The 14,284-nt window shown below is 40.5% G+C and overlaps 1 protein-coding gene across 1 annotated transcript in view; it reads right to left on the bottom strand.

Annotated features, from left to right (window-relative positions):
• Positions 1 to 5,098: 5,098 nt before the first annotated feature.
• Positions 5,099 to 14,284, bottom strand: part of LOC102944673 (1-aminocyclopropane-1-carboxylate synthase-like protein 1) — a 31,655-nt gene continuing 22,469 nt past the window's right edge. The window contains exons 12-14 of the mRNA XM_037890700.2: positions 14,093 to 14,235; positions 10,936 to 11,089; positions 5,099 to 5,945 (exon numbers count right to left, since the gene is read on the bottom strand). Of these exons, the coding sequence (XP_037746628.1) occupies positions 5,767 to 5,945; positions 10,936 to 11,089; positions 14,093 to 14,235 (476 nt within the window). The 3' untranslated portion in view covers positions 5,099 to 5,766. The remainder of the gene's footprint in view (positions 5,946 to 10,935; positions 11,090 to 14,092; positions 14,236 to 14,284) is intronic.

The following is a 14,284-nucleotide window of genomic DNA, read 5'->3' as shown; positions in this document are numbered from 1 at the left end:
GATGGCAATACTTGCTCTGTCTCTCACCTTTCCCTCCAGACCTCCAGACAGGATTTGGGGTTGTTTGTTTTCTTAGATGAATGGGCAAGAATGAGGGGAACTCTTGTAGGAAAGGTTGGGTAAAGAGATGGGCTTTGTATTTGGCTCTGAACGCGGTAAGGTTAGCAGTCATTTTTATTTCACCTGGCAGTGAGTTGTACAGGTATGGTCAGACACCTGTGAAAGGTCCATCTCTCTGAGTTACAAGCATAATCCTACAGGTCAACTGTTCCATTGTTCCAGTGAAAGGCAGCTGTGATGGTAAATCATGGTCATGGACGAAGCAACCTCTCAGATAAGCCAGGACTGTGTCTGTGCACAACTTTGGAAATCAAGACATTGACCTGAAACTGTACTCTGTTCAATAGGGAGCTACTACTGAGAGGTGAAAGTGTCTTTTTGGGGTGTGGCCTCTCGTGGGTAGAACAAAAGTCCCATGCCTGCCATATCTGTATGGCTGCTGTACATAAGGCAGCTCTTTGGGCTAGCGCCACAAAGGGGACTTGGACTCAGCGATGAAACGCCTAACTTGTAAATATCCTGCCATCTAGCAGAACCCACAGCCTTCAGTTGGGCACCAAATTGGGTGAGTGTGACATACCCAGGGTACACTACAGACTAATGAATAGCTGTGTCACCCCTGCCATCTAGCCTGGGGTGTCCTTTACAACTTCTGTAGCCTCAAGTCTGGACTGCTCACAAACCGCCTCCAGCATGCAAGTCACTCCCAGCTGTGTCTCTCTGTATGTGTGTGTTTGTGCTGCAGCCAGCCAGCCGCACCTTGGCTCTTACCAGCCTTGGTTATGCTGCTGGGTGACCCTAACACACCCCCAGTCCTAGATTTCCCCCCAGAAATGTATGTCCTGTACTGCCCAGCACCTCTCCTAGACAGTACAAGCTTATATTAAGTCCATTATTGCATTACTAGAAATGATATCCAAACCGTTTGTTACCCTAAATGGAGTTTCCCAAACACTTCAATTCAAACACACAGAATTAGATAAAACAGTTTATTAACTACAAAGAGAGAGATTTTAAATGAGTACAAGTAATGAGTCAGAAATAGTTACAAGATAAATAAAGATAAAATGCAATTGGTGCCTAACTTAACCGACTATGTTAAATTCAAAGCAATGTTTTTCTCATCACATGCTCTCAGCTATCTGATCAAACTTCATAGGTTGGGACCCCTTCGCCAATTCAATGGCAGCTTCCTTTGCTCCCGCTGATGAAGTGAATTGATGGAAACAGTGAGAAAGAGGGGTGGGGATTTGGTGGAGGGGGGGCGGTGTCTCTCATTTTTATAGTGTCAGTCCCCTTCTCAGAAAACAGTCCCAACTGAGATTCTGGAGATAGAGAGTCTATAGGAAAGGATGTTCCCTGCTGCTTTTCCTTACCTATTGGAACTTCTTTTTGTTTCCCTTCCTGCTTGAGGACTCTGTTTACTGCTTAAATGCAAATTAAGCAGAGCACACATTCCTTTGTCTGAGACAGACCTGTATTGCCAACCTCAGTTTGGAACATGGGATGAGCTCACCATACAGGGAAATCTTATATCTTCACATACAATGTTGCCAGACATGTTTTATCAGGACAATACTGACCAGCAAATGATAAGTTTTTAGATATCTTACAAGGCATACTTTGTATAAAGATTACTACAGCAGTGTGTAGAGTGTGGACACAGGGGTACATTCTGTCAGTGAGTGCTCTAACTGGGTTACATGATGTCAGAGGGTACCATCACAACTGTAATTTGTGCAGGGCCCAATATGGTAGGCGACCTCTGAGAACACCTACTGTATCAGCCCCACCAGAAAGATAGACAAGACAATACTTGGTTTGAAGATCCTGGTTGCCATAGATGGCTCATTGCTGGTGGCACGAGGATTTAGGTGGCTTTGTAGATGCCCACTGACAGAAACGTAGGCACTTACAGGATTAGGCAGAGTGAGGGTTTCGAGGATCTAAATATTGGACTTAGGCAACTAAATTCCTTTGCGGATCTAGCCTTTTGTCTTTTTCTCTCTGTGAGGTGAGGGACGGGGCGGCTGAACAGTTGCTACAAACTGTAGAGCAAATGACTGTTGCCCTTAAGATCCTTAGCTAGGCCAGACAAAGAAACAATGCTGATTATACTGTAGGACTCATTGCCACAGGAAGTCACTGAGGCTAAGAATTAGGGGTGTAAGAGTTTAACAGGTTTCTGTTAATGGTTAAACTCCGCCCAGGGTCCCAGCTGCCACCTGGCCAGGGTCCTTCTGGGCTGCTGACCCCATGGCGGGGGTCCCTCCTGGCTGCTAGGGTCCCTCTGGGCTGTCGGCCCCCACGGCCGGGGTCCATCCCGGCTGCTGCCTTTGTTGCGAGATGCCAGGCGACAGCAGAGCCCCAGGTGTGGGGCTGGCAGCCGGGATGTTGGCATGGGTGACATCAGAGCTTCAGACGCGGCGGCAGCTGCAGAGATCCCTGGATGTGGGGGCAGCAGTGGAGCCCTGTGTAAAATGCGGGGATGCTGCAGCACCCCCTGCACCCTAGTTCCCCGGGTAAATGTTTAAATGTGTAACCAATAGAATTTCAATCGGTTATACTGTTACTTTTTAAAATGTTATTTACATCCCTACTAAGAATTTAACAAGATTCACAAAGGGTTTGTATAGTTATATAGATATCAAGAATATGTAGAGTTGTTTTAACTAACAATAATAATTCTGGAAGGGTGAGTGAACCTCATGCTTCAGGGTTTAACCTAATCTCAAACTATTAGAGACCAGGTGGAGACCTATGATGGGAGAAATTATCCCACATCTGCTTAAAATAGGGCTCCCATTCCTCTAAAGCACCTGGTGCTGGTCACCATGCCCTTTCCAGTCAGACAAGGCTGATCCTTAACTCCTGAAGCTGCAGAATCGAGGCAAACCCACTGCAGCAAGAGCGAGCCTGAAAATGAGAACTATGTATTCCCACAGCCACCCAAGGAAACTAGCTCCCTCAAACTGTCAATTGTCATGGCAGCGCCCTTTGGGATGGGGTTGAGTAAGTCACTGCTTGTGAGGGAAACATGCTGTTGCACAAGCTACCCCAGATTCACTTGATGACAGCTGGTTGGTCTTCCAAGGGAGCAAAAAAAAAGTTCTTTATCTCATCTCTTAGCAGTGCAGGATGTTACAGGATACATTACCTTCCTGATATTTTTAAATGCTAATTTTTCATTTCATTTCATTCATTTTCATTTCATTTCATTTCCATTATGCAAAAAATGTGAAGATTATTTAAAAAAACCCTGTTGGGCAAATATATGTATGAAAAACTACTGACACACATGAGTGAATAATTTAATACAGGCTTCAGCTAATTCATGTTAGTCTGTATCAGCAAAAACGAAAAGGCACCTTAGAGACTAACAAATTTATTTGGGTATAAGCTTTCGTGGGCTAAATGGGCTGATGAAGTGGGTTTTAGCCCACGAAAGCTTATGCCCAAATAAATTTGTTAGTCTCTTAGGTGCCACAAGGACTCCTGGTGGTTTTTGGTAATTTAATTCAGATGTTTGACTAGCGAGCTATAATTTGGAGAGCCTAGGCTGTTAAATAGCAGATAGATTCCAACATAACTATCTCTTTAGTTGAAAAGCAAATACATTTCTAGCTAGACAATAAATATGAGTTTAAAATGGCAACCCTTAAGGATTTGAAGAAATCAATTTGACTATAGAAATTTGGTCTGCAACTTTATATTTAGGCTTGGCAGAATTAATTTTAAAAAAATAATTTCAGCAGATAATATCAATGTTTATTTTTATGCAATTTTACTTTTTATCCATTTAAATGTTTACAGTTGTGCAAAGTTTTGAGTTTTAAGCATTTTAAATTGTTTGGAGGGTCAGATAATAATTTAACAACAGTAGATGTTGAGATTCAAAAAGTTAAAGCTTTATAACTGTTAAAAACGTCATCACATATCAAAATTTATAAAATATTCTTAAATCAAACGCCAGTAAGTTCTCAAGCAGCATTTTTCTTACTTTGCCTATCTGTACATTTCAATTATTATTGATGGAAACATTTTTTCATTGGTCTCTGTGTGTACCATGGAATTGATGGTTACTGGCATTTACTGCTAAAAATCTAATCCTTCTAAGCCTACTTATATTAGTATTACATAAAAATCCCTACCATTAAAGATGCAAAGTTAAGTACTCCTATATTAAACCATGCAGTGAGCACCATCCATCTTGTGCACTGAATAAGGCAGAGTCCTGTGGAAAAGTAGCATATGATCATGTAAAGCCTGTATCCATTGTGCATATACACAAGGGGGCTACATTAAGACTGCACAGGGTGCCTTAATTCTGGCATTTCTTAACTTTTGACCGCTTGACCTTGTAACCATAATGTTTTGTCTCTTTTAAAATTTAATTTCTTATATTTTTAAAAAGCAGCCACTTCCCCACCCCACCCCCCAAGCCAAAACAGAAATTCTGTTATGTGGACCCATGTTGACCCTTGTGAGAAAGTGAAGAGACATTTGCCAGTGGGATTCACAGCTAATAGATAGTAGTCAGAGGAATGTTACAACTTGAGAGTCCAGGATCCAGTGCACTTACGCCTCTCTACCCCAGCCAGGGGCGCCGGAACAGGTGGGGCCAGGGGGCCATGCCCACCCCCTTTAAAAGTGCGCGGGCTATGCTCTCCCACTTTTGCTGGCTGTAAGGTCAAGCGACGGGGGGCGGGGCCTCAGGAGGAAGGGGCGGTGTTAGGGTGGGGCCTTAGGAGGAAGGGGTGGTGCAAGGGTGGGCAACTAAAGACAGGATTTTATAGTGGAAAGTGTTAAGTTTGTCTAAATATTGGTGGCACGACGACAACCACCACCTATAATGGGATTTTAAATGCTATGGAAAGTCCTTTTTTTCCTATTGAGATTCTCTGTAAAAGAGAAGGCTTTTGATTTTGCAATTTCAATTTCCCCGTTCCCATTCCTAAAATAAATAAAGCTATGAATTAAATCTACAAATATAGGTCTAAACTTTGGTCCAACATAATGAATGCATACGACATACTTCTAAATTTATTTACATTTATATTTTATGAGAAAAACTGATCCAAAGGACTTATGTTTTTGCAACAAAAAGATGCAAATATTATAATATATAAATAAGCATTTTTTACACATCTGAAAGGAAACATGGAAGCCAAAAAACTGAATATTTCCTAAACAAGTATTTACACTGGTGTGCATATTCAGAAAGCTCATGTCTGAATTATTTTAACCATCTTAAAAAGTCCCCATGTAGATTTTATATACACATCTGTCTGTCAACTGACAAACTGAGTAAAATTTGACAACCAGTATCAGCTAGTTCAACATTTTCAGTCTTCTGATTAAAATATATACTCCATAATATAAAATATTGTGTTGAAGATTCATTAAGGCCCTGAGTAAGCAAACCCACTCTAATCAGCAAAGCACTTAAGCACATGCTTAAGACCCACTGACTTTAATGGTACTTAACAGCATGCTTAAAAAGTGGGCTTTAGTGCTTTTAGAATAGAGGCTAAAGTCAGGATAGGGGCCAGGTTACTAATATTCTAGCAGTTCAGCTTGCAAATTAGTAACCACAGGCTACAGCAAAGTGAGACTGTCCTATAGTATTACAGCCAAAGTAACAATTTTAATAAACACAAGCATGCTATATCATGTTTTGTTTAGTCTCTAATTTCAGATAAGATTTTAACAGACAACAATTTTTTTCATGTCTGAGTATCCTTCTGAAACTTCATTTAATGATGTATTTGCGTGATTCACTGAAGTTTCGTCTTCTGAATTAGATAACTCATCTTCAGCAGATGTTTTATTTGCAACTGGTTCAGCAGTTTCAGTTTGCAGCATTTGCTCAAGTCTCTGTATACCTGTAAAAAGAAAGACACATCAGTGTAAGTTTCTTCTCAAGGGAAAAAGTGGTGTTGAAAGTGTCCTTAACGATACTTTAAACATCTTAGATTGTTAGAAGAGAATTTTTAAAATTCAAATTACTTTACCACATATGATGCAGATTGCAGGATTATTTTTCCACTAATGATCTTTTTAAATTTCTCAGATTGGATAAATAGATTAATTTCAGGGTTTTTTATTTTCACTTTCAACTTACATTGATTTTCAAGTTGGTTCTCATGCATGATCAAAATAATGCAAATTCTGCAGGAAAGGTTTATGTAATAACTGTTTCCACTGGAACTTTAAAAAAAGTCAAGAAAACATTTGTATTTGACTTCAGTTCATGAAAAGCTTATTTTTACTAAACAAAGTTGTTGTTTTTTTTTTAAATTTACAAGATGATGTAGCCAGCTGCAAAGCTTCAACAGATTTCACATCCATAGATCTATGTCCTGCGTTTCTTTTCTACGTGGCCACTGCAATTTAAATCACTAAACTCTGTTATAATTCACACCTTTAGTTATTTCAGTGCAAGTGTGTGTCAGTACTCATTTCAGAATAAAAACGTCCTACTGTAAATAGATTTTTTAAAACCAATTTAAGAATTACCAAAATAGGGCATTCTTATCTGAAATAACAACAACAACTACAACCAATGTAGTTATTTCAGTTTCAGTATAGAGAAGATCTTACTCAAATTGTACAGGAGTTTTGTCTGAGAAAAGAAATTGCAGGATTTGGCCCTTACTCATGAAAATTTAGAAGGACAGGTTAGGCCCTGATCCTGCAAAAATACATTTAATTTTATGTAAGAATAGTCACATTAAGGATTTCAGAATACTACTCACATGCATAAAGCAAAGCATGTGCTTAAGCATTTGCAGGATCAGGACCTTAATTTACATAAACCAACAGATTAGATGTTTACTAATGCCAAAGCATTCCAACAATTCTCATTACATATCTTCATATCAAACCAGCTTTCCTCCATAACAGAGAGAAATCATGTTTTTTTAATTACTATGAAAAGTAGTTTTCTTATTTATATTGTAAAAAGAAAAGGAGTACTTGTGGCACCTTAGAGACTAACCAATTTATTTGAGCATGAGCTTTCATGAGCTACAGCTCACTTCATCCGATGCATACCTTAGTCTCTAAGGTGCCACAAGTACTCCTTTTCTTTTTGTGAATACAGACTAACACGGCTGTTACTCTGAAACCTATTTATATTGTGGCGCTGACAGCCAGCCAGACAACTCAGATTACAACCCCAAGGAAGCACTAAGTGTATCAATTCACTGGTTAGGATAGAACAAAGGGGGATGTTACCCCATTACATGTACATGGCATATGTCTGGTAAATTACCTTTGCTCTAAATGCATGAAAGTTAGTGAAATGCTAATGTTATTGTCTTCACCTGTTTCCTGTGGTTACTATCTTTGTGATTAAAGACTAAGTACAAAGTGTATTAGCTTTTAGATGAGAAATTACTACTTAATGTGTAAAACTGCATGAAAACTAATGAAGCCTTGTTTATGGATTGCTGTAACTAAATGCATTATGTATGCTCTGCAATTGAATGGCCCATTAAACAGGACTGAAAGCCTAAGAACTGTAAACGAAGAAACATGTTAACTTCAAAGCATAAGACTTTACATTCAACAATGTGAAATCCAAAAACTTTGTCTGCAATTAGTCAACAAAGCAAGAGCTGTGCGGTGCTGAAAACACTTGTCAGACTGGAACCCTGGGAGCAAATCTGCATCTCTGATCTATTTGGATGCTGACAGAGGACGTTCCGGATGCATGACAGGTCCCCACAGCTATTTTGGGCAACCCTGAGGGATTTATGGGAAACTAGCATATATCACATCATAGCTATCATTTGAATTTACAAACTTTGACTCACCTGTTATGTACTTTATCTGCTTTAAATCTCTCAACAACTCAATTCTTTTCTTAGCTAATAAATCTTAGTTAGTTTACTAAAGGATTGGCTATCAGCATTGTTTTTGGTGTGAGATCCAGAGTATCCACTGACCTGAGGTAAGTGACCAACCTTTTGGGGTGGGAAGATCCTTATGTGAAGTGATTTTTGAATACAACGTTATTAAAACCAAAGTCCAGTTTGTCTGAGTGCCAATATACACTGGAGAACCTAAGGGGACTGTCGGTGGCTCCACAGTAAAGCTAATATAGTACTCCAGGAATGCATGCTTGTTACTGGTTGCGAAGATCTAATTATAGAATATACCACCAGTATGTGCTGTGACGCTGTATGGAATATGGTATTGTTATGATCTTGTTGATACCAATGTTATAAAATTTTAAGGAATCTGGCCAGATATGTCATGTGAGGTATCTGCAAAAATGTTATAAATTGCCAAGTATGATAATCTTGTTTATATGTTTGTATCACCTTTGTATTATGAGTTATAGATATGTAAGGTATATCTGTATTTCCAAACTTGTGACACCCCCAGACAGATTGGCATCAGGGCACTGCCTAGCCTGTTTGATGGTCCATCAAGGGTCATCAATGGTACAATTAACCCACTGAAAGGAACCAGGGGATACACCTTATGAGTCAGCAAGGCATGTGGTATGCTTATGGACAGAACTCTAAGACTTTACCATGCCATGTGCTGTAAAGCTTGTGTTTGTGGATACAGAAAGTACAAGCCACAGGGCAAAAGAATATAAAAGTCAATTGCAACATCTCCATTTGTCTTCATTACTGCTTCTTACCTCTGGAGTAACCTTTATTCACCCACGAAAGCTTATGCTCCAATACGTCTGTTAGTCTATAAGGTGCCACAAGACTCTGCCGCTTTTACAGATCCAGACTAACACGACTACCCCTCTCATACTTTCTACAAATGAAGCTTTGAACGAAGGACTGAATGACCCATCCAAGCTGTGAATGTGTTCCAGAGGGACTTTCAAGCCAGCAAACTCACCAGTGCGGCTAAGAACCTGATATATGGACTTTGAAGTCTCTGTAACTATCCGACTGCTTTACCATTTAACAACACTCTTCTTGTTCTTTCTTTTTTCTTTATATTAAACCTTTAGTTTTAGATGCCAAAGGATTGGCTGAAAGTGTGGTATTTTGGGTAAGAGCCAACCTAATATTGACCTAATATGGCTGGCCCTTTGGGGTTCAGAAGAACATTTTGAATAGTGAGAAGAGTTTTTAAGTAACTCCTCACCTTACTACACCTAGGTACTGATTGAGAGCCAGAGAACTGGAATGCAATAAAGGGGGCTGTGTGATTTCTTTTTTTAGCTTCTTGATAACCAGTGTAGGGAATCAGGAGCACAGTTTGTGACTGGCTGGTGAGTCTACTTCAATGTAAACCACCAGTTTTGGGAGTATCTGCTCTCCATTTTGCAGCCTGCCTGAGCTTGGCATTTTCAGTGCATTTCAGTGCCTGAGCTTGGCATTTTCATTTTCAGGCAGCCTGGGTCACAGGGGCTGTCTACCCTGTTTTCTGACAGTCTGACATAAGACTGGCACTCTCAGTTGTGAGCCACGTATCAGACACCACGACATATATGCTCCACTGGAGTGTTAGAAACCCAAACAAGAGAATCACGCTAGTACACAATTACCAGAAATGAGACTGGCCACCTTAGTTTAATCTATCAAGCGGAGTTAAAGGCAGAAACTAAACAAGAGGTCAGACTACATGATCTGGTGGTCCGCTTTACCCTTAAACTCTAAGAATATGAGCATGAAAAGTAATTTACCGTTATAAAATTATTTCAGTTTAAAGAATCTTCTAAAGTGTAATTATTAACACAGTTTGCGAAAAACTTTAGGTTATGTGTGTGTGTTTGTGCATATGTGTGTAATTTTTCCTTTATGATAGCAATAATTCATGGAAAAGTGCTTACCTAAATAAACTATCAGAAGTTAATGTGTTTATTCAATCAGAGTTATTGGATTTTTCAAAACTATTGATTTGTATTTTGGTTGTTAAATTATTCCATCCTACATGTTACAGTCCTCTCAAAATTGGCTTTATGTTGAAACAACTAAATAAATTACCCTAGTCTCTTAGAGAAAAATGCTCAATGCCTTCAGTAACTATATTCTACCAATTATAAACTAAAAATATAGACTTATCCTAACAACTGTGAACAAAAATCATGTAGATAATGCTAAAATTGGATCTACAAATTCAGACTAATTGACCAGCACTATCTTACACAAGGTCTGAATATGGCCCAAAACCTCTTGCCTTCACAAGTCAGTAGGAAATACAAGTTTTGAACTGAACATTTGAGATGTATCACCTTTCTATAGAATCATAAAAGTGTAGGTCTCGAAGGGACCTCAGTAGTTCACCTAGTCCAGTCCCCTGCACTCAAGGCAGGACTAAGTAATAACTAGACCACTCCTGATGGGTGTTTGTGTAATCTGTTCTTAAAAACCTCCAATGATGGAGACTTCACAACCTCCCTAGGCAATTTGTTCCAGTGCTTAACTACCTAGACAGGAAGTTTTTTCTAATGTCCATCGTAAATCTCCCTTGCTACAATTTAAGCCCGTTGCTTCTTGTTCTAACTTCAGAGGCTAACGAGAACAATTTTTCACACACACCCTTTCAGCAACAACCTTTTATGTACTTGAAAACTGTTATGTCCCCACCGCAGTCTTCTCTTCTCCAGACTAAACAAACCCAATTTTTTCAGTTTTCCTCATAGATCATGTTTTCTAGACCTTTAATCATTTTTGTTGCTCTCCTCTGGACTTTCTCCAGTTTGTTCACATCTTTTCTGAAATGTGGCATCCAGAACTGGACACAGTACTCCAGCTGAGGCCTAATCAGTGCAAAGTAGAGTGGAAGAATTACTTCTGTCTTGCTTACAAAATCCTGCTGATAACATCCCAGAATGCTGTTTGCTTTTATTAGAACATGCATATTATTTTATGATAAAAGTAACACCCAGCTTACCCAAGTAAATCTTATCTACAGTGTCTGAGAAGACCATTCTAAACCATCCAGGCTCATAACAGCAAAAGGCTTTTCCCGGACTAATGAGGAGTTTTTCATCAAGGAACTTCCACCATAACTCCATTTCAGCTTCAAATGTCTGTGATTTTAGGAACTAAGAGAGGAAAAACAAAAACTGCATTAAGAAAACTGAAATACAACCTCAAATTAATGAACTACTGCAACAAAGTATACTCCACATGAAGGCTAAAGTAGAAAAGGACCTGATGTTCAGAATTACTGAACACCTGGAGCTCCCACCAACTTATCTTAGAGTTTTGGGTGCTCAGCAATTCTGAAAATCAAGTCAAAAGCTTGCTTCTTAGTAATTCCTTTGCCCACTAAACTGCATAAACTTGTGAGATCCATTCTACGTGTTCATACTGTGTAGGCCAGACTGCTATCTGGGGCAAAAGGACCCATGCAGCATCTCCCCACAGCCACGTGGCCTTTGAAAAAGAAACAGCAGGAAGGAGCCAGCCAGGGTATGTCTTCAGTGCAGAAGTAACTTAGGTGCTTGGTACCAGAGTCTGAGAACTCAAATTAGTCTAGCCCAGGTGTGAGCAGCAAAAGTGAAAAGCCATACCCGAGGTTCTGAGTCCTCACTGGTGCTGCACTCACCCACTCACTGCACTAAGACTTCTGTCATATCCTATGGTTCTTTGTGCTGCAGTAAACTAAGTTGCTCTGTGATTCTTTGCCAGTGAATTGTGGAGGAATGTGTCTGTCCTTCTGGAAACACAGGGATTTGTGGAAAGGCATTGGAAGACTATCAGCACTTGAGTGATTTAGCCTGCATCCTCATTGTAAAGTGGGCAGTTACTAGCCTGAGGGCTTGGCTACACTTGCGAGTTACAGCGCATTAAAGCAGCCCCGGGCACCCTAGCTCACTACCCGTCCACACTGGCAAGGCGCGTAGAGCGCTCTGACTCCACGGCTACAGCGCTCCTGGTACTCCACCTCGGGGAGAAGATTAATGCTTCTTGCGCCTTGGCTGAAATGTCAGTGTGAATGAGGTGTTGCATTACTGTGCTCTGATCAGTCTCTGGAAAAGTCCCATAATCCCCTTAAGTCAATTGGCCACTCTTCTCATTGTTTTGAAATGGCTGCAGGAATGCGGATATGCCCTTGGAAAGCTCCGTTTCTGACAGCCAGCATGCTTATCTGCTCCGAGACAAAGCAACCATTACTGTGGAATGCTGTGTGTGAGAGAGAGAGGCGGGGGGAAGGGAGGGTTTGCTGCTGTCTGAACTTACAAGACAGCATGCTGAAATGCTTTCAGCCCCCCAAAAAACCCACTCTCTCTCCCCTCACATACACACAACACACTTCCTGTCACATTCCATCCCACCTCCCACCATTTGAAAAGCACGCTACAGCCATGTGCATGCTGGGATAGCTACCACAATGCACTGCTCTCTGTGGCTGTTGCAAGAGCTGCTAATGTGGCCATTGCAGCGCACTTGTAGCTGTCAGTGTGGACAGATTGCAGCGCTTTCCCTGCTGCACTCTATGACGGCTGGTTTAACTCAAAGCGCTCTACATCTGCAAGAGTAGCCATGCCCTGAGTGAAAGCAGCATGTGGGCTCTAGCCAAATGCCAGCTGGGCCAGCTAGCCCGAGTTGAAAACACCAAATCTGTGTGAGAGGATTTTACATGTGGATAGACATGGGGGTGAGGGGCAATACCAAAATCAGAGCCTGAGCTAACTCTGTAGTGAAAACTTATCCCCTGGAGACTGAAGCATGCACAGCAGCTGCAGAAAGCAGTTCAAGCAGAGACTGAACAAGGATACTAAAGATATCAGACTGCTTTCTGCAGTTTTCACTATGAACTTTCTCTCTCCCCTGTGCTGTTTGCTCCAACCCCTTCTACTCCCTTCTCAGAATCACCAACCCCTCCTAAAGTCCTCTGGATCTTTGTCTTTCCATCTAGCTAATCCCATCCTAACATAACCTCATTGAATGGATTTAAACCACAAAAATCACAGAACACAATATTTCAAAGAAGAACTAGGTAAGTTCATGGAGGATAGATCCATCAATGGCTAGTAGCCAGGATGTGCAGGGATGGTGTCCCTAGCCTCTGTTTGCCAGAAGCTGGGAATGGGCGACAGAGGATGGATCACTTGATGATTACCTGTTCTGTTCATTCCCTCTGGGGCACCTGATGTAGGCCACTGTTGGAAGACAGGATACTGGGCTAGATGGACCTTTGGTCTGACCCAGAATGGCTGTTCTTATGTTTGCCGCCATAATATTGTTTACTCTGCTTGTATGTGATATCCCTTTCCCTACTCTTCATCTTGTCTATGTAGATTGTCTGCTTTTCAGGTGAGGGACAGTTTCTTTATGTTTTTTACAGTGCCTAGCACAAGTGGGCCCATTCTTGGCTGGCCCCAGGCACTACCATAATAAACATGATAAATAGTCACATCTCAAAATATTGTGGCTTGTTAGTTATAAATGTTATTGTGATTCTTCCAGTTAAATGTCTTATGTGGATATACTGTTTACTAACAGTGCTAGAGACGCATATCCATCTGCAGAACAGGTACAGCACAGTCCGTGGTAGAGCAAGGTTCTCCACCAATCTGCTCTAGCCATATTTTAGAGTGATTTATGCTGCATACATTTATATAGAGAGGTTTGTCTGTAAATCTTACAGAGGTGAGCAAATATCTTCCTCCTCCTCATTCTACTGATGGGTAAACTGAAGCACAGAGAGGTTATGTGACTTGTCCAAGGATACAGCAGGTCACTTGCACAGCTGGGACCAGACCCCATGGCTCAACTATTAGTCCAGCACCTTATCTACCAGAACATGAAGCCTTCTAAAGTTAGATGTTCTATATTTAATAGAACATTTTAGGAAACTTCCTTTATTTCATAGTTTTACAGTATGTGTTCAATTGAATTGCCATCCACTAGGCTTTTTCGCATTTGCCAAATTGCAATATCATTTCTAATGTACAATGAAAAATAGACAATATAAGAGAACAGGAATATCTGTCTAAAAATTCTACCACAAGCCTTGAGGCTTTCACATAAAAATAAACTGTTGGCAGCATTAATTTCTTAAACCCTCTTTCCCATCCCCTCCCAAGCCTTCAACATACTTTTCTGAAGTCTGCCCATACGTATAATCCTCCTGAACTTTTGAGGACAGGTATTCCAATCTCTGCAAGACCATCCACAAGAATACTCCGTGCTTCTTTAAGTCTTCTTTTGTTGGTAGGAAAATACACATTATCCAGCCAATCTATCAAAACAAGGAAGAACTGTCATATTTCTGTTATATTTTATTTCCA

Source organism: Chelonia mydas, chromosome 2, assembly GCF_015237465.2.
Source record: "Chelonia mydas isolate rCheMyd1 chromosome 2, rCheMyd1.pri.v2, whole genome shotgun sequence".
Lineage (NCBI taxonomy): Eukaryota > Metazoa > Chordata > Testudines > Cheloniidae > Chelonia > Chelonia mydas.
This window is presented reverse-complemented; position numbering and strand designations above follow the sequence as displayed.